Source organism: Scyliorhinus torazame, chromosome 9 (genome assembly GCF_047496885.1).
Source record: "Scyliorhinus torazame isolate Kashiwa2021f chromosome 9, sScyTor2.1, whole genome shotgun sequence".
NCBI classification, from domain to species: Eukaryota; Metazoa; Chordata; class Chondrichthyes; order Carcharhiniformes; family Scyliorhinidae; genus Scyliorhinus; species Scyliorhinus torazame.
The window spans coordinates 22,193,178-22,213,457 of record NC_092715.1 but is presented as its reverse complement, the minus strand read 5'-3'; the positions used below and the strand labels follow the sequence as shown (position 1 = coordinate 22,213,457).

The 20,280-nt window shown below is 49.2% G+C and overlaps 1 protein-coding gene across 2 annotated transcripts in view; it reads right to left on the bottom strand.

Moving 5' to 3' along the window:
* Positions 1-20,280, bottom strand: part of cfap99 (cilia and flagella associated protein 99) — a 366,971-nt gene that overhangs the window by 30,268 nt on the left and 316,423 nt on the right. For both annotated transcript variants that reach the window (XM_072515683.1, XM_072515684.1), the window contains one exon: positions 15,371-15,522. In XM_072515683.1, the coding sequence (XP_072371784.1) occupies positions 15,371-15,522 (152 nt within the window). The remainder of the gene's footprint in view (positions 1-15,370; positions 15,523-20,280) is intronic.

The window sequence follows — 20,280 nt, the reverse complement described above, 5'->3', positions numbered from 1 at the left end:
ATTGTCCAACTTATTAAACATATGAACTGTATTATAAGTCCATTCTAATGGGTTTGCGACGAATTCGGGTTGACCGCCTTAAGGGTGGATCAAGAACCACCGGCTGCTGTGCAGGCATGGCCATGGGTGGCGATGGAAAGGGCGTGATGTGCGGCAGCTCCACAAAGTCATCCTCGGAAGCCTGTTGAGGATCTGGCGTGTTGTGTGGCTGTGAACGTGGAAGTCGGCGAAGGGCGCGCCGATTGCGGCGACGCACGGAACCATCCGGCATGCGAACCAGGAACGAGCGGGGAGCCACTTGTCGGAGGACTTCGGCCGGTGCTGACCAGCCACCATACGGTTGATGGACGCGTACTTTGTCTCCGGAGGACAGGGGGGGCAGGTCCGTCGCTCGTGTGTCGTACCGACCTTTCTGGCGATCACGCTGCAGTTGCATGTCCCGAAGAACCGCCTCATGGTCTGTTGTCGGTGCCAGGACGGAAGGTACCGTCGTCCTGAGGGAGCGACCCATTAGTAGCTGCGCTGGCGAGAGGCCCGTGGATAACGGGGCCGATCGATAGGCCAGCAAGGCAAGGTTAAAGTCCGATCCGGCATCAGCCGCCTTGCACAGGAGCCGCTTTGCGATGTGGACACCCTTTTCAGCCTTCCCGTTCGATTGTGGATGCAGAGGGCTGGATGTCACATGAGTGAAACCATATGCTGCGGCAAAGGACGACCATTCACGGCTGGCAAAACAAGGTCCATTGTCTGACATGACAGTCCTTGGAATGCCATGGCGAGCAAACGTTTCCTTGCAGGCCCCAATGACTGCGGACGACGTCAGATCATGGAGAGGCATGACTTCCGGGTAGTTTGAGAAGTAGTCTATAATAACAATGTAATCTCTGCCGAGCGCGTGAAATAGGTCAACACCCACCTTCGCCCAGGGGGACGTCACCATCTCGTGTGGTAGAAGTGTTTCCGGAGGTTGCGCCGGCTGAAACCTCTGACAGGTTGTGCAGTTGAGCACCATGTTGGCTATGTCTTCATTAATACCCGGCCAATATACCGCCGCCCGGGCCCTTCGTCTGCATTTTTCGACACCCAAGTGGCCTTCGTGTAGTTGACGAAGAATCATCTGGCGCACACTGTGTGGAATGACGATCCTATGCGATTTCATAAGGACCCCGTCTATATTGGTGAGATCATCTCGCACATTGTAAAACTGGGGGCACTGCCCTTTTAGCCACCCTTCCGTCATGTGGCGCATCACTCGCTGCAGCAGAGGGTCAGTCGCCGTCTCTGCGCGTATGTGGGCCAGACAAGGATCATCAGCTGGCATATTTGCTGCTGTCAGAGTCACGTGTGCCTCAATTTGACGCACGAACCCCTCCGCATCTGGTGGTGTGCTCACTGCTCGGGAAAGAGTGTCCGCCACTATGAGTTCCTTCCCCGGAGTGTAGATCAGTTCAAAATCGTACCTCCTGAGTTTGAGTAAGATGCGCTGGAGGCGAGGAGTCATGTCGTTCAGGTCTTTGTTAATGATGTTGACCAGGGGGCGGTGGTCAGTTTCGACCGTGAATCGTGGCAGGCCATACACATAGTCGTGGAACTTGTCCAGTCCAGTTAACAAGCCCAGGCATTCTTTTTCGATTTGCGCGTAGCGCTGTTCGGTAGGGGTCATGGCTCGTGAGGCATACGCAACCGGGGCCCATGATGACGTGCTGTCTTTTTGCAGGAGTACCGCTCCAATACCAGATTGGCTGGCGTCTGTTGAGATCTTTGTAGGGCGAGTCGCGTCAAAGAAGGCCAGCACTGGTGCCGTGACCAGTTTGTGCTTGAGCTCCTCCCATTCCTGCTGATGCGACTGGTGCCAGTTGAATTCCGTCGATTTTTTTACGAGATGGCGCATGTTTGTTGTATGAGAAGCCAGGTTGGGAATGAACTTCCCAAGGAAGTTGACCATGCCCAGGAATCTTAAGACAGCCTTCTTGTCAGCCGGTCGTGGCATGGCTGTGATGGCGCTAACCTTGTCTGCATCGGGACGGACCCCGGACCTTGAGATGTGGTCCCCGAGGAATTTCAGCTCCGTCTGGCCGAAAGCACACTTCGCACGGTTGAGACGCAGGCCATTTTGCCGTATGCGGGTGAAGACACGTCGAAGACGATGCATGTGTTCCTGCGGAGTGGTGGACCAAATGATGATATCGTCCACATATACACGTACCCCTTCGATGCCTTCCATCATCTGCTCCATAATGCGGTGGAATACTTCAGATGCCGAAATGATGCCGAATGGCATCCGGTTGTAGCAGAATCTGCCAAAAGGGGTGTTGAATGTGCATAGTCTTCGGCTGGCCGGGTCCAGTTGGATCTGCCAGAATCCTTTGGACGCATCCAATTTAGTGAATATGTTGGCTCGCGCCATCTCGCTGGTGAGGTCTTCTCGTTTTGGGATGGGATAGTGTTCCCGCATGATGTTGTTGTTCAGATCTTTTGGATCTATACATATACGGAGCTCGCCAGAGGGCTTCTTTACACAGACCATGGAGCTGACCCATGGCGTGGGCTCCGTGACCTTGGATAGGACCCCTTGGTCCTGAAGAATCTGCAGTTGTGCCTTGAGGCGGTCTTTGAGAGGCGCAGGAACCCTGCGAGGTGCGTGAACGACAGGGATGGCGTCCGGTCTGAGTCGAATCTTGTACGTGTGTGGCAATGTCCCCATGCCTTCAAAAACCTCCTGGTTGTGAGCGAGGAGGGAATGGAGATTCGCGTGGAACTCAGCATCCGGGAAGTCGGATATCTCATCTGGAGAGAGAGACATGATGCGCTGTACCAGGTGAAGGACCTTACACGCTTGTGCGCCCAGTAACGAGTCCTTTGATGAGCCCACAACTTCGAAGGGGAGTGTGGCCGTGTACCTCTTGTGAGTCACCTGTAGCTGGCAAGATCCTACGGACGGGATAACGTTCCCGTTATAGTCAACCATCTTAAGCCGGGATGGTGTGATGAGTGGTTTGACCTTCATGGCCTGGACTGCAGAGTAAGCAATCAGGTTGGCGGATGCGCCGGTGTCCAGACGGAAGGCGACGCGCGATCGGTTGACCGTCAGGGTGGCACACCACTCATCGTCTGGATTGATGGCATTGACCTTGTTGACATCAATGACGGCAACTCTGAAGTCATCCTGGTCATCTGCATCACTTAACTGGAAGTCTTGATGCGTGGGCTGGACGGTCCTGACTCGTGTGCGAGGTTGTCGAGGATGCGCCGGATCCATGGGTTGAGCCGCACGACAGCGGGCTGCGTAGTGGCCTATCATGGCACATCTGTTGCACTGTTGGTATTTTGCAGGACATTGCCCTTTTAAGTGTAGACCTCCACACTTGCTGCACGTCATGACGTCACGGCGTTCGTTGCGCCACTGCGCATGCGCAGTGCGATCTTGCGGTGGGCGCGCCTGCGCAGTGCGTCCCTCGTTGTGGCCGTTATTTTTGGCGCGCACCTGCGCGGGAGACCGCGAAAAGCGCGGGAAGCGGCCGCTGTCGTCCGGGCCGTGGGGCGGGAAGAAATCGACGGCCTGGATGCGTTCAACGTCGTGGGCGGCCTGGCTTGCCGATTCGACGGCTGGGGACCCCCTCCGTGCCAACTCGGACGCCTGAAATCGGGCAAAACGGCAGGTCGCATTTTCATGGAGGACACAGGCTTCCACAGCAGACGCTAAGGTGAGGCTCTTTATTTTAAGAAGCTGCTGGCGTAGGCCACTGGAGGCAACGCCAAAAACAATCTGGTCCCTGATCATGGACTCTGTGGTGGTGCCGTAACCGCAGGACTGCGCTAGAATCCGGAGGTGCGTCAAAAAGGGTTGAAAAAGCTCCTCCTTACCTTGCAGGCGTTGCTGAAAGATGTATCTTTCGAAAGTTTCGTTTACTTCAGTTTGAAAGTGCTGGTCCATTTTGAGGATGACCGTGTCATATTTGGCCTGGTTTTCGCCTTCCTCGAACACCAGTGAATTAAAGACATCATTTGGGTGGGGGCCTGCGTAGAAGAGGAGCATTGCAATCTTCGAATCATCCGAGACATTCTGTTTTTCGGTGGCACGGATGTACAGGTCAAATCGCTGCCTGTAGAGCTTCCAGTTGGTGCCTAGGTTCCCCGTGACTTGCATCGGCTGCGGTTTGCCGGTGTGGTCCATGTCCAGAATGGCAGGTTGGTAGGCAGGTATCGATCCACTCCTGTACCATGTGGTGTTGGGTGTTCTGACACACAGATGAGCCAACACAGTTGCATATGGTACAACACTTGTTTATTTAAACTCACTATTTACAACTTGGTCTTTGCACTCTGCACGTGGGGGGCTCCCTGCTTGTGGTGTTTCAACAGCTCTTTCATGCTTCCTTCTCCCCAGACCTACTGACCTCCAGGTGTCGTGCTCGTGCTTTTTATGTGGTTGGTGTTCTTGTCTGTGATTGGTTGTGGTGTTGTGTACTCTGATTTGCCTGTTAGTGTGTCCATCATGATGTGTGTGTTTGAATATCATGACACATCCTGTCTGTAGAGGTCCCACCTTCCCCAGAAAGAGCCCCAGTTATCCAGAAATCTGAATCCCTCCCGCCTGCACCATCCCTGTAGCCACGTGTTTAATTGCTCTCTCTCCCTATTCCTCATCTCACTATCACGTGGCACGGGCAACAACCCAGAGATAACAACTCTGTTTGTTCTAGTTCTGAGCTTCCATCCTAGCTCCCTGAAAGCCTGCCTGACATCCTTGTCCCCTTTCCTACCTATGTCGTTAGTGCCAATGTGGACCACGACTTGGGGCTGCTCCCCCTCCCCCCTAAGGACCCGGAAAACACGATCCGAGACATCACGTACCGTTGCACCTGGGAGGCAACATACCAAACGTGAGTCTCTCACGGTCCCACAAAATCTCCTATCTGTGCCCCTGACTATCGAGTCCCCAATTACTAATGCTCTGCTCCTCTCCCCCCTTCCCTTCTGAGCAACAGGGACAGACTCCGTGCCAGAGGCCCGTACCCCATGGCTTACCCCCGGTAAGTCCCCCGTCCCCCCCCCCCCCCCCCCTCCCCCCCCCCCCCAAGTATCCAAAGCGGTATACTTGTTTCTCAGGGGAACGACCGTAGGGGATCCCTGCACTGACTGCTTTTTCCCAGTCCCTCTTACAGTTACCCATCTATCTCCAATCTTTGGTGTAACTAATTCCCTGAAGCTGCTATCTATGACCCCCTCTGCCTCCCGAATGATCTGAAGTTCTTCCAACTCCAGCTCCAGTTCCCTAACTCGGTCTTGGAGGAGCTGGAGATGGCAGCACTTCCTGCAGGTAAAATCAGCAGGGACACTAACGGCATCCCTCACCTCAAACATCCTGCAGGAGGAACATTGCACTCCCTTCCCTGCCATCCCTCTAACTTTCTACCAAGATCTGGGTAACAACTAAATTAAATTTAAAAAAAAAAATAATAATAATAATAAAATATGGTACTTACCTCACACCAATGGGTTTTATTATTAGGTTAGAGGAGGAGGGCGGGTGGGAGACACTACACGTGTAGTGTCTCGGGTTTCCTCTCCACCAGAGTTTATTGGTGAGGGTCTTCCCAGAAGTCCGCGGGTCGAACTTCCTGTTCCCGCCTTAAACACTAACATTTAAAAAAAAACAGCAAAGAGGGACCGAAACGGGACCAGGTAAGTGTTTACCGTTGAAGCCAAGTTCTTGGCGAAGGTGCTTACGTCACGGATTGAGGACTGTGTGCCGGGGGTGGTTGGGGAGGATAAGATGGGTTTGTGAAAGGGAGGCAAATGTGCGGCGGTTACGTAACATGATAATGATGCCCTTGGGAGGGGCGGGGACAGGAAGTGGATGTGGTGGTGGCGATGGATGCGGAGAAGCCTTTTGAGTGGGTGGAGTGGGCGTAGCTGTTTGAGGTGCTGGGGCGGTTTGGGTTCGGGCAGGCACTGGGTTCGGCTGCTGTATAAGGCGCCAGTGGCGAGTATGTGGACAAACCGAGTGAGTTAAGGGTACTTTGGGCTTCACCGTGGGAAGAGGCATGGATGCCCGCTCTTCCCGATGCTTTTCACTTTGGCGATCGAGCGATTGGCAATGGCACTTTAAAAATATTAATTCATAGGATGTGGGCGTTACTCTCTGGGTCAACATTTATTGCCCATCCCTAATTGCCCTGAGACCATAAGACACAGGAGCAGAATTAGGCCACTTGGCCCATCGAGTCTGCTCCGACATTCAATCATGGCTGATATTTTCTTATCCCCATTCTCCTGCCTTCTCCCCATAACCCCTGATCCCCTTGAGGAGGCAGTTAAGAGTCAACCACATTGCTGTGGGTGTGGAGTCACATATAGGCCAGACCGGGTAAGGACGGCAGATTTCCTTCCCTAAAGGGCATCATTAGTGGGTTTTTACGACAATCGACAATGGTTTCATGATCATCTTTAGACTTTTAATTCCAGATTTTTATTGAATTCAAATTCCACCATCTGCAGTGGTGGGATTCGGACCCGGGTTCCCAGAGCGTTACCCTGGGTCTTTGCTTTACTAGTGCAGTCACAATACCATTAATTTAATTTTAATTTAATAATCTTTATTGTCACAAGTAGGCTTACATTAACACAGCAATGAAGTTACTGTGAAAAGCCCCTCGTCGCCACACTCCGGCGCCTGTTCGGGTACACTGAAGGAGAATTCGGGATATCCAAATTACTACTACGTCACCGCCTCCCAAAACTTCATGGCATCGAAGGACTGGAGAGAGATTGGGCATGGGTTGCCGAACATAGGGTTTCGCTGTATGCAGATGACTTGTTATTATATATTTTGGACCCGTTGGGCAGCATTGATGGAATTATGGAGGTCTTAGGGGAATTTGGCCGGGTTCGGGATATAAGTGGAACATGGGAAAGAGTGCGATGTTCCCAATCAATGCCCGAGGGCAGGAAAGGAGGTTAGGGGAGTTAACGTTCAGGGTGGTGGGGGCGAGCTTTAGGTACCTTGATTTTCCACCAGCACGGAGCTGTGCCCAGCTGCATAGATTGAACTTATCCCGATTGGTAGAGGGCATGAAGGCGGATTTTAAGAGGTGGGATGCTTTGCCACTGTCGCCGGCTGGGCCGGTGCAGATAGTGAAAATGACGGTGCTGCCTAGTTTTCTGTTTGTGTTTCAGAACCTTCCTATCCTTGTCCCTAAGACTTTTTTCAGGAAAGTTAATGGGCTGATTTTGATGATTGTGTGTGCGGGGAAGGCCCCGCATATGAAGTGGGCTTTTTTGGAACAGGGGCGAGGGGAGGGCATGTTGGCATTGCCAAATTTGATCAATTATTATTGGGTGGCAAATATTGCCAGGGTGATGAAATGAGTTGTGAACGATAGGTCAGTCTGGGGATGGGTAGACGCTGCATTGTGTAGAGGAATGCGTTTGAGGGCTTTGTTGTTGGTGCCTTCGCCGTTCCACTGGCCAGATACTCCACAAGCCCAGTTGTGCTGTCGACTTTAAGGGTGTGGGGGCAGTGTAGGCAGCACTTGGGGTTGGAGGGTAGGTCGTTGTGGTGCCGATCTGCGACAACCATAGATCCATGCCGCCGAGACTGGATGTGAGGTTCCAGGGACGACGACAGGTGTGGAATGAGTACTTCAGGGATGTGTTTATAGGGGACAAATTTGAGGGGCCGGAGGAGTTGGAGGAATTGTGCGGATTGAACATAGAAACATAGAAAATACAGCACAGAACAGGCCCTTCGGCCCACGATGTTGTGCCGAACCTTTGTCCTAGATTAATCATAGATTATCATTGAATTTACAGTGCAGAAGGAGGCCATTCGGCCCCTTGAGTCTGCACCAGCTCTTGGAAAGAGCACCCTACCCAAACTCAACACCTCCACCCAACACCAAGGGCAATTTGGACATTAAGGGCAATTTATCATTGGCCAATTCACCTAACCCGCACATCTTTGGACTGTGGGAGGAAACCGGAGCACCCGGAGGAAACCCACGCAGACACGGGGAGGACGTGCAGACTCCGCACAGACAATGACCCAAGCTGGAATCGAACCTGGGACCATGGATCTGTGAAGCAATTGTGCTATCCACAATGCTACCGTGCTGCCCTTAAGAACAAATAAATCTACACTATATCATTTTCCCGTAATCCATGTACCTATCCAACAGCTGCTTGAAGGTCCCTAATGTTTCCGACTCAACTACTTCCACAGGCAGTGCATTCCATGCCCCCACTACTCTCTGGGTAAAGAACCTACCTCTGATATCCCTCCTATATCTTCCACCTTTCACCTTAAATTTATGTCCCCTTGTAATGGTGTGTTCCACCTGGGGAAAAAGTCTCTGACTGTCTACTCTATCTATTCCCCTGATCATCTTATAAACCTCTATCAAGTCGCCCCTCATCCTTCTCCGCTCTAATGAGAAAAGGCCTAGCACCCTCAACCTTTCCTCGTAAGACCTACTCTCCATTCCAGGCAACATCCTGGTAAATCTTCTTTGCACCTTTTCCAGAGCTTCCACATCCTTCCTAAAATGAGGCGACCAGAACTGTACACAGTACTCCAAATGTGGCCTTACCAAGGTTTTGTACAGCTGCATCATTACCTCATGGCTCTTAAATTCAATCCCTCTGTTAATGAACGCGAGCACACCATAGGCCTTCTTCACAGCTCTATCCACTTGAGTGGCAACTTTCAAAGATGTATGAACATAGACCCCAAGGTCTCTATGCTCCTCCACAATGCCAAGAACTCTACCGTTAACCCTGTATTCCGCATTCATATTTGTCCTTCCAAAATGGACAACCTCACACTTTTCAGGGTTAAACTCCATCTGCCACTTCTCAGCCCAGCTCTGCATCCTATCTATGTCTCTTTGCAGCCGACAACAGCCCTCCTTACTATCCACAACTCCACCAATCTTCGTATCGTCTGCAAATTTACTGACCCACCCTTCAACTCCCTCATCCAAGTCATTAATGAAAATCACAAACAGCAGAGGACCCAGAACTGATCCCTGCGGTACACCACTGGTAACTGGGATCCAGGCTGAATATTTGCCATCCACCACCACTCTCTGACTTCTATCGGTTAGCCAGTTCGTTATCCAACTGGCCAAATTTCCCACTATCCCATGCCTCCTTACTTTCTACATAAGCCTACCATGGGGAACTTTATCAAATGCCTTACTAAAATCCATGTACACTACATCCACTGCTTTACCTTCATCCACATGCTTGGTCACCTCCTCAAAGAATTCAATAAGATTTGTAAGGCAAGACCTACCCCTCACAAATCCGTGCTGACTATCCCTAATCAAGCAGTGTCTTTCCAGATGCTCAGAAATCCTATCCTTCAGTACCCTTTCCATTACTTTGCCTACCACCGAAGTAAGACTAACTGGCCTGTAATTCCCAGGGTTATCCCTAGTCCCTTTTTTGAACAGGGGCACGACATTCGCCACTCTCCAATCCCCTGGTACCACCCCTGTTGACAGTGAGGACGAAAAGATCATTGCCAACGGCTCTGCAATTTCATCTCTTGCTTCCCATAGAATCCTTGGATATATCCCGTCAGGCCCGGGGGACTTGTCTATCCTCAAGTTTTTCAAAATGCCCAACACATCTTCCTTCCTAACAAGTATTTTCTCGAGCTTACTAGTCTTTTTCACACTGTCCTCTCCAACAATATCGCCCCTCTCATTTGTAAATACAGAAGAAAAGTACTCGTTCAAGACCTCTCCTATCTCTTCAGACTCAATACACAATCTCCCGCTACTGTCCTTGATCGGACCTACCCTCACTCTAGTCATTCTCATATTTCTCACATATGTGTAAAAGGCCTTGGGGTTTTCCTTGATCCTACCCGCCAAAGATTGTTCATGCCCTCTCTTAGCTCTCCTAATCCCTTTCTTCAGTTCCCTCCTGGCTATCTTGTATCCCTCCAATGCCCTGTCTGAACCTTGTTTCCTCAGCCTTACATAAGTCTCCTTTTTCCTCTTAACAAGACTTTCAACCTCTCTTGTCAACCATGGTTCCCTCACTCGACCATCTCTTCCCTGCCTGACAGGGACACACATATCAAGGACACGTAGTACCTGTTCCTTGAACAAGTTCCACATTTCACTTGTGTCCTTCCCTGACAGCCTATGTTCCCAACTTATGCACTTCAATTCTTGTCTGACAACATCGTATTTACCCTTCCCCCAATTGTAAACCTTGCCCTGTTGCACGCACCTATCCCTCTCCATTACTAAAGTGAAAGTCACAGAATTGTGGTCACTATCTCCAAAATGCTCCCCCACTAACAAATCTATCACTTGCCCTGGTTCATTACCAAGTACTAAATCCAATATTGCCCCTCCTCTGGTCGGACAATCTACATACTGCGTTAGAAAAGCTTCCTGGACACACTGCACAAACACCACCCCATCCAAACTATTTGATCTAAAGAGTTTCCACTCAATATTTGGGAAGTTAAAGTCACCCATGACTACTCCCCTGTGACTTCTGCACCTTTCCAAAATCTGTTTCCCAATCTGTTCCGGGATTGCCCGGGGGAATGGTTTTAGGTACCTGCAAGTTCAGGATTTTGTGAGGAGAAAGGTGCCGTCCTTCCTGGGGCTGTCGCCTACGGCGTTGCAGGAAACAATAGGAGAGGGAAAGGTGTTGGATATTTGTCAGGAATTGATGGAGAGGGTGGGTGCTCCGGTGGAGGATGTTAAGTGCAATTGGAGGAGGAGCTGGGAGGGGAGGTGGTGCCGGGATACAGGCTGAGGCCTTGTGAAGGGTGAACGTATCCTCATCGTGTGCAAGGTTAAGCCTCACCCAGTTTGTGGTGGTGCATAGGGCCCAAATGATGGTGGTGAGGATGAGCATGTTTTTGAGGGGGTGGAAGATGGGTGTGGGTGGCGCACGTGAATCACGTCCACATATTCATAGAATTATCATAGAATTTACAGTACAGAAGGAGGCCATTCGGCCCATCGAGTCTGCACCGGCTCTTGGAAAGAGCACTCTACCCAAGGTCAACACCTCCACCCTATCCCCATAACCCTGTAACCCCACCCAACACTAAGGGCAATTTTGGACACTAAGGTCAATTTAGCATGGCCAATCTACCTAACCTGCACATCTTTGGACGATGGGAGGAAACCGGAGCACCCAGAGGAAACCCACGCACACACGGGGAGGATGTGCAGACTCCGCACAGACAATGACCCAAGCTGGAATCGAACCTGGGGCCCTGGAGCTGTGAAGCAATTGTGCTATCCACAATGCTACCGTGCTGCCCAATATTCTGGGCATGTTCAAGACTGATGGGGTTCTAGCAGGGATTCGCGGATGTTATGTCTGAGGTGCTTGTGTGGAGGGTGGCCCCGAGTCTGGAGGTGGAGACATTTAGTGTGTCGGAAGACGCGGGAGTCCAGGGTCAGAGAGAAATCGATGTCTTGACCTTTGCCTCGCTGACAGCCTGACAGGCTCCCACGGTGGCCTGGCCCGCGATCGGGGCCTACCGATGTTGCGGGCAGGCTGTTTCCGTAGAAGCCTTCCTTCCTCTACGCTGGGCCCCTGGAGGGCTCTGCAAGATTGCCCTGGGACCGGCGCGGAGAAGAGGACCCCCGTGCATGCGCGGAAATATGGCGGCCGGTCCGCGCATGCGCGAACTTGTGCTGGCCCTTTGGCGCCGGCTGGAACGGCGCCCACCACTCCGGCGTCAACCTAGCCCCTGAAAATTTGGAGAATTCCTCACTTTCGGTGGCTGTTTACGGCGGAGTGGCTGGCGTTGGTTTTCCCGCAGGCATGGGGACATTGCCCCATTATTGGAGAATCCCACCCGAGGAGTCAGCAAGGCGGGGGGGGGGGGGGTTTGTGGGGGTGAGGTTTGGGGCCGATGGGGATGAGGGGGTTAAAATGGGGAAGCCGGGACGTGGTATGGGGTCAGGGGGCTGGAAGGTTGAGGTTGTTAATTGGGTTGACGTGTTGTTCTTCTGATATTCTGTGTATTTTTGTTAAAAAACCTTGAATAAAAATATTTTTAAAAAAAGTGGTGGTGAGCTGCCTTTTCGAACCGCTACAGTCCCTGAGGCGTGGGTACCCCCACAGTGCTGTTAGGAAGTAAGTTCCTGGATTTTGATCCAGTGACAGTGAAGAAACAGCAGTATATTTCTAAGTCAGGATGGTGACTGACTTGGAGGGGAACCTTCAGGTGGTGGTTGGGGTTCCCAGGTATCTGCTCCCTTGTCCCTCCAGATGGTTGTGGTCATGGGTGTGGAAGGTGCTGCCTAAGGAGCCTTGGTGAGTTCCTGCATCTGATAGATGGTACACACGGCTACCACTGTGCGTTGGTGGTTGAGGGATTAAATGTTTGTGGAAGGAGTACCAATCAAGCGGGGCTGTTTAGTCCTGGGTGGTGTTGAGCTTCTTGAGTGTTGTTGGAGCTGCACTCATCCAGGCATGTGGAGAGTATTCCATCACATTCCTGACTTGTGCCTTGTCGGTGATGGACAGGCTTTGGGGAGTTGGGAGGTGAGTTATTGTCGAGTATGTCAATAAACAAGAGCTAATGTAGAATGTATGACTCCAAATATATTTGTTGTTTCATTGTGCTCAATTTGCAAATGATACTGTGACTGAATAAAGTATCACTGTATCATATTCATGTCAAGGTATTTATAAATCACTAACACCTCTTCATTCAAATAAATTAACATTTCTGTGTTATTTGGAAGTGTTTCACAGAAAACTGTACAGCAAACATTCATTTTCTTACAATCATGGAATTGCACCACACTCGACACCCATCTAGAATCCTTGAACTTTTGATTAATGGTCAAGAGTGCCACAGCCATTGAACCAAGGAAGAAAGGCAGGCCTCCATGGCTGATGTTTAAGGAATATGTTTGACCAGAGCAGAGGGACCTTTACAATGTGTTTTACCAAAGTTGTACATAACTGTGCAACAAAAACATAAAATGCTGGGAGTACAACAGCTCTGTAACCTCCTGGAAACGGAAAAAAAGTTACGTTCTCAGCATGGACGTGGTTGGAGCTCCTTTCAAGAGCTGATGGATATGCTGTGTATTTCTAGCATCTTCTGTTTAAATTTCATATTTTTACAGTAAGAAGTCTTACAACACCAGGTTAAAGCTCAACAGGTTTATTTGGAATCACTAGCTTTTGGAGTGTAGCTCCTTCATCAGGTGAGTGAAGAGGTAGGTTACACAAAGACAGCATATATAGACAAAGTTAATGATGCAGGATGATACTTTGAATGCGGGTCTTTGCAGGTAATTAAGTCTTTACAGGTCCAGATGGTGCGACTGGAGAGAGGGATAATCACAGGTTAAAGAGGTGTGAATTGTCTCAAGACAGGACAGTTGGTGGGATGTCGCAAGCCCAAGTTTAACACCCCACCATCTGGCCTGGGCTTGAGAACCAAAGTATCATCTTGCATCATTGGCTTTGTCCATTTCTGCTGTGTTTGTGTAACCTACCTCTTCACTCACCCGATGAAGGATCTACACTCCGAAAGCTAGTGATTCCAAATAAACCTGTTGGACTTTAACCTGATGTTGTAAGACTTCTTGCATTGCCCCCCCCCCCCCCCCCCTGTCCAAAGCCAGCATCTGCACATATTTTTTACATTCATAGTGTTTCCATTCTATTACAATGAATGCCATGCAGACCAGGATAGTTTCACATTCAGTCGCTGTCCACACCATAATTCTGATCCAGAAAGTGTGCAAACTGGGTACCACAGTCACACATGAAATTGTACCTGAGGAGTCAGCATCACAGAGCACTATAAACATGATAACTGATCACCAAACTGATTTCAGGGAGAGATTGACTAGGTTAGGATTGTTCTTGCTGGAGTTCAGACGAATGAGGACCTCACAGAGACTTATAAAATTCTAACAGGACTAGACAGGGTAGATAGAGGGAAGGTGTTCCCAATGGCGGGTGTGTCCAGAACTAGGGGTCACAGTCTGAGGATTCAGGGTAAACCATTTCGGACAGAGATGAGGAGACATTTCTTCACACAAAGAATGGTGAGCCTGTGGAATTCATTACCACAGGAAGTAGTTGATGCTAGAACAGCGAATATATTCAAAAGGCGACTAGATATAGCACTTGGGGAGAATGGGATCAAAGGTTATGGGGAGAAAGCAGGATTAGGTATTGAGTTGAATGATCAGCCATGATCATGATAAATGGCGGAGCAGGATCGAAGGGCCAATAGGCCTCCTGCTCCTATCTTCTATGTATCTATGAGCATATGGGCACTGTCACAGCAGGGTGATGACAGGGATCAAAACTATAATTATGAGAAGAGAATTGAAATACTGCAACTATTTCCATTGGGGTAGAGAAGGCTGCAAGGAGATTTAATAGACATTTTAAATTATGAAGAATTTTGATAGGGAACAGCAAAAGATTATGTCCTGTGGTTGAGAAGTCAGTGACACATGGGCGGCACAGTAGCACAATGGTTAGCACTGTTGCTTCACAGCTCAGGGTCCCAGGTTCGATTCCCGGCTTGACTATGCGGAGTCTTCACATTCTCCCCGTGTCTGGGTGGGTTTGCTCCGGTTTCCTCCCACAGTCCAAAGATGTGCAGTTTAGGTGGATGGGTCATGTTAAATTGCCCTTGGTGTCCAAAAAGGTTGGGTGGGTTTGCTGGGTTGCGGGGATAGGGTGGAGGTATGGGGTGCTCTTTCCAGGGGCCGGTGCAGACTCGATGGGCTGAATTACCTCTTTCGGCACTGTAAATTCTATGGTTCTATGACACTGAAATGAAATGAAAATTGCTTATTGTCACAAGTAGGCTTTAAATGAAGATAGTGTGAAAAGCCCCTAGTCACCACATTCCGGCACCTGTTCAGGTAGGCTGGTACGGGAATTGAACCGTGCTGCTTGATCTGCTTTAAAAGTCAGCGATTTAGCCCAGTGTGCTAAACCAGCCCCTGGGCCTTGATTTTAAACTTATCATTACATTCAATTTCTTCACACAGAGTTGTTGGAGTCTGGAATGCTTTGTCACAGGGTGCAGTTGAAGTAGAGACATTCATACTATTTAAGTGAAAATTAGATAAACATCTGATAAGTGAAGAGAGGCACAGAGCTATGGGGAGAAGCAAAGGCAGCGGGATTAGTTTGGGTTTAAAATAGAAATGAGCTGACAGGATGAATGAATGGTCTTCTGTGCTGTTGACATCTGCGATTCCAAGGGAGGCTCTGTGATAAGGCACACACATACACGCGGGCAAACACACAACTATTTCTACCTTACACATTAAATGTTTGTGTAACCAATTACAAAGTTGATCTTCAGCTTTTGTAAATTCACACTTACTTTGGTTAAATCCAGAAGTTTGTGTTTAAACATTGGTGCCATTTGTAATGCTCGAATTTCACGGGTCAGCTCTGATTTTTTCCTAAATTCTTCATGAGTCTTCTCCAAGGCTTGCTGAAGCATTTCTTCTGTTTCCTTATTCAATTCCTTAGCTGAAAAAAAAATCATCAAACATAAGCACTCACTAATAATTAGTACCATTGTCTGGTACCATTGTTTAGGCAGCACGGTAGCATTGTGGATAGCACAATTGCTTCACAGCTCCAGGGTCCCAGGTTTGATTCCGGCTTGGGTCACTGTCTGTGCGGAGTCTGCTCATTCTCCCCGTGTGTGCGTGGGTTTCCTCCGGGTGCTCCGGTTTCCTCCCACAGTCCAAAGATGTGCAGGTTAGGTGGATTGGCCATGATAAATTGCCCTTCGTGTCCAAAATTGCCCGTAGTGTTGGGTGGGGTTGCTGGGTTGTGGGGATAGGGTAGGGGTGTTGACCTTGGGTGGGGTGCTCTTTCCAAGAGCCGGTGCGGACTCGATGGGCCGAATGGCCTCCTTCTGCACTGTAAATTCTATGATGGTAATCTCAGGACAAAACCAGTCAGCAATCGAATATAGATGATCAGGTCGGGTACTAAATAGCGACCATATGAAATGCAGCTACTTTACAAAATATGTACATTATATACATGGTGTGATGGTATGGTATATATGTGGTGGATTCAAGATCGACTCTGCAGGCATTGGAGGCTCAACTAAAACATGAAGCTTTGTTGAGAAGATGTTAACACTGCAGGCTGCAATGTTATACTGCCCATTACCGCACAAACGGCCGGAGTCGTCACCGATGGCGTCACTCGATCGTTCTCTTAAAGTGCCCCTGTTCGGCTACAAAGCTGCTTGTGAGGAAATACTAAAAACACAATGAATACACAACACTAATGATTTTCAAGTGATAAGTTATAGGATACGTTGCTTTTGATGAAAGAGCTGTAATGCTACATAACTACAATATTATTTACAATAAAAACAGGAAATGCTGGGAATATTCATTGGCTCGGCCATCTGTGGAGAGGGAAACAAAGTTAATGGGGGAGGATTTTCTGTTCCTGTTTTCGGGGGGTGGGAACAGCGGAAATCGAGTGGAAGTCCCAAAACAACATTACACTAGTGGGATTTTCCCGCTCGATTGTCTCTGCCCCCTGTCAATGACGTAACGGGAATTCCGACTTTAAAAGCCGGAATTCCTGCTTGCATGTATTTAACTGTGCACATTAGTACATTATGCCTGATAGTCCCCCTCCCCATTAAATTGTTCATTTACAATTACGACAGGACCCCTACGACGTGCATCTGGCGATAAGAACCCGCTGGAGCACACAGGTGAGTACAGCCCCCAGGGAGAGGGGTTCATGCCCAGGTGGTACCCTGGCAGTGTCCGAGCACCAGCAAGGGGCAGTGCCAGGTGGGCAGTTCCATGGGGGTGGTGCCAGGGATTCCATGGTCAGTGGGGGCGGGCGGGGGGGCAACATTCCATGGGGGCGTTTTTCTCCATCTTTATTTTTGTTACATCGGGGCACCCTTTCAAAGAACAAAGAACAAAGAAATGTACAGCACAGGAACAGGCCCTTCGGCCCTCCAAGCCCGTGCCGACCATACTGCCCGACTAAACTACAATCTTCTACACTTCCTGGGTCCGTATCCTTCTATTCCCATCCTATTCATATATTTGTCAAGATGCCCCTTAAATGTCCCTATCGTCCCTGCTTCCACTACCTCCTCCGGTAGTGAGTTCCAGGCACCCACTACCCTCTGCGTAAAAAACTTGCCTCGTACATCTACTCTAAACCTTGCCCCTCTCACCTTAAACCTATGCCCCCTAGTAATTGACCCCTCTACCCTGGGGAAAAGCCTCTGACTATCCACTCTGTCTATGCCCCTCATAATTTTGTATACCTCTATCAGGTCGCCCCTCAACCTCCTTCGTTCCAGTGAGAACAAACCGAGTTTATTCAATCGCTCCTCATAGCTTATGCCCTCCATACCAGGCAACATTCTGGTAAATCTCTTCTGCACCCTCTCTAAAGCCTCCACATCCTTCTGGTAGTGTGGCGACCAGAATTGAACACTATACTCCAAGTGTGGCCTAACTAAGGTTCTATACAGCTGCAACATGACTTGCCAATTCTTATACTCAATGCCCCGGCCAATGAAGGCAAGCATGCCGTATGCCTTCTTGACTACCTTCTCCACCTGTGTTGCCCCTTTCAATGACCTGTGGACCTGTACTCCTAGATCTCTTTGACTTTCAATACTCTTGAGGGTTCTACCATTCACTGTATATTCCCTACCTGCATTAGCCCTTCCAAAATGCATTACCTCACATTTGTCCGGATTAAACTCCATCTGCCATCTCTCCGCCCAAGTCTCCAGACAATCTAAATCCTGCTGTATCCTCAGACAGTCCTCATCGCTATCCGCAATTCCACCAACCTTTGTGTCGTCTGCAAACTTACTAATCAGACCAGTTACATTTTCCTCCAAATCATTTATATATACTACAAAGAGCAAAGGTCCCAGCACTGATCCCTGTGGAACACCACTGGTCACAGCCCTCCAATTAGAAAAGCATCCCTCCATTGCTACCCTCTGCCTTCTATGGCCTAGCCAGTTCTGTATCCACCTTGCCAGTTCACCCCTGATCCCGTGTGACTTCACCTTTTGTACTAGTCTACCATGAGGGACCTTGTCAAAGGCCTTACTGAAGTCCATATAGACAACATCTACTGCCCTACCTGCATCAATCATCTTAGTGACCTCCTCGAAAAACTCTATCAAGTTAGTGAGACACGACCTCCCCTTCACAAAACCGTGCTGCCTCTCACTAATACGTCCATTTGCTTCCAAATGGGAGTAGATCCTGTCTCGAAGAATTCTCTCCAGTAATTTCCCTACCACTGAAGTAAGGCTCACCGGCCTGTAGTTCCCGGGATTATCCTTGCTACCCTTCTTAAACAGAGGAACAACATTGGCTATTCTCCAGTCCTCCGGGACATCCCCTGAAGACAGCGAGGATCCAAAGATTTCTGTCAAGGCCTCAGCAATTTCCTCTCCAGCCTCCTTCAGTATTCTGGGGTAGATCCCATCAGGCCCTGGGGACTTATCGACCTTAATATTTTTTAAGACACCCAACACCTCGTCTTTTTGGATCACAATGTGACCCAGGCTATCTACACCCCCTTCTCCAGACTCAACATCTACCAATTCCTTCTCTTTGGTGAATACTGATGCAAAGTATTCATTTAGTACCTCGCCCATTTCCTCTGGCTCCACACATAGATTCCCTTGCCAAAAGCCGAAATAACCTGCCCTTGACTTCGTGTGACCCATCCCTTAGATTTTCTTTGACCCAAAGAGTTTAAAACTATGGCCGGTAAATCTGACAGCACAGCCGGTGCTACCCTCCGTTTATCCCGCCCGAGTTGAGACTTTGACAAAAGAGTCTGTGGTGATATGCATCACTGTAAATACACAAGGGGTTAATGCAAACACACTAAGACTAAGTAAACACTAGAGGGAGCATCAGAGACATCACGACACACAGACATTCAACCAATAGGTCAGTAAGTTAGGACATGACCAATGGGCAGTCAAGACACACCCAGAGGTGACACTACCACAAGGGGGCTACCCATATAAAAGGACAGGGCACACATGCTCTTTCCCTTTTCCATTGGCGACACTCAGAGACACAGGGGCAGATCAGGAAGCATCACACCCACCGCATGGATTAGAGCAGACTGGTTAGTTAGATTAGCAGGAGAGTCGAACCCAAGTAGGAGAATTGTCAACTGTTCAATAAATGTGTTAAACCTATCTCCAAGTCTGAACCTTCCTTTGTCAGAGTATACATCAAGGAAGCAGCTTATGCTACATGAAGAAGCAGAACACAACAGAGTCAGTAAATTCTGCCCAATGTTTCAGATTGATGACCTTTCACCAGAATTCTACTTTACAATACTATTTAGTCAAATTCTGTTTTTATTATTTGGTATGTTAGCTAAATGTGCCACTGAAACCAAGATTGGTATAACAGTAAGTTGTCAAGAGAAGGTGAAGAATCCACAGAGGATATAGATAGGTTAACTGGGTAAAGATTTGGCAGATGTAACATAACGTGAAGAAATGTGACCTGGGTGACCTGGTACATTAATCACAAAAAGTTAGTGTACAGATAGAACAAGTGATTAGGAGGGCAAATGGAATGTTGGCATTTACTGCAGAGGAATGAAATATAAAAGTAGGGAAGTTTTACTGCAGCTGTGCAGGGTCTTGGTAAGACCAAAGGCGGAAGTTTTTTTTAAAAAGTGCCATTTTCGGCCTGAAAATCGGTGTGATTCCCATCGGCCCTGGCAGTGCTACATGGTCCGCAATTTTCAGAAGCTTTGAAAAAAAATCTATTTTCCCCACATAAAAATGCCGTGCCTTCGAACACCCGGGGGACATCTGAACACTTCAATGACGAGGGTGCTGCAATTAAATGGTGCCAAAGTATTCAAGCCAGGAGCATGTCAGTGAGGAAACCTGCTCCTCGATTCACAGAGGGTGCCAGCACCCGTATGCTGGATGCCATGGAAGAGAAGTGGGAACACTATACCCTTGGGCTGGCAGGAGGCCCTCTCGCAAGGTGACAAATTCCGCCTGGGAGACAGTGGCAGCATTGATTAGTGCCAGCAGCCTGCACAACAGGACAGGGGTGCAGTGCCGCAAGAAGATGAATGACCTACTCCGTTCAGTCAGGGGGAGTGCTCCTGGTCCCCTCTCAACACCTCCACCTTGGAATGTCACCTCGGTCCCACATGCTGTCACCTCACACGCGACTTCCCATAGGTTTCCTCACACTCCCCTGACACTCCTCATCA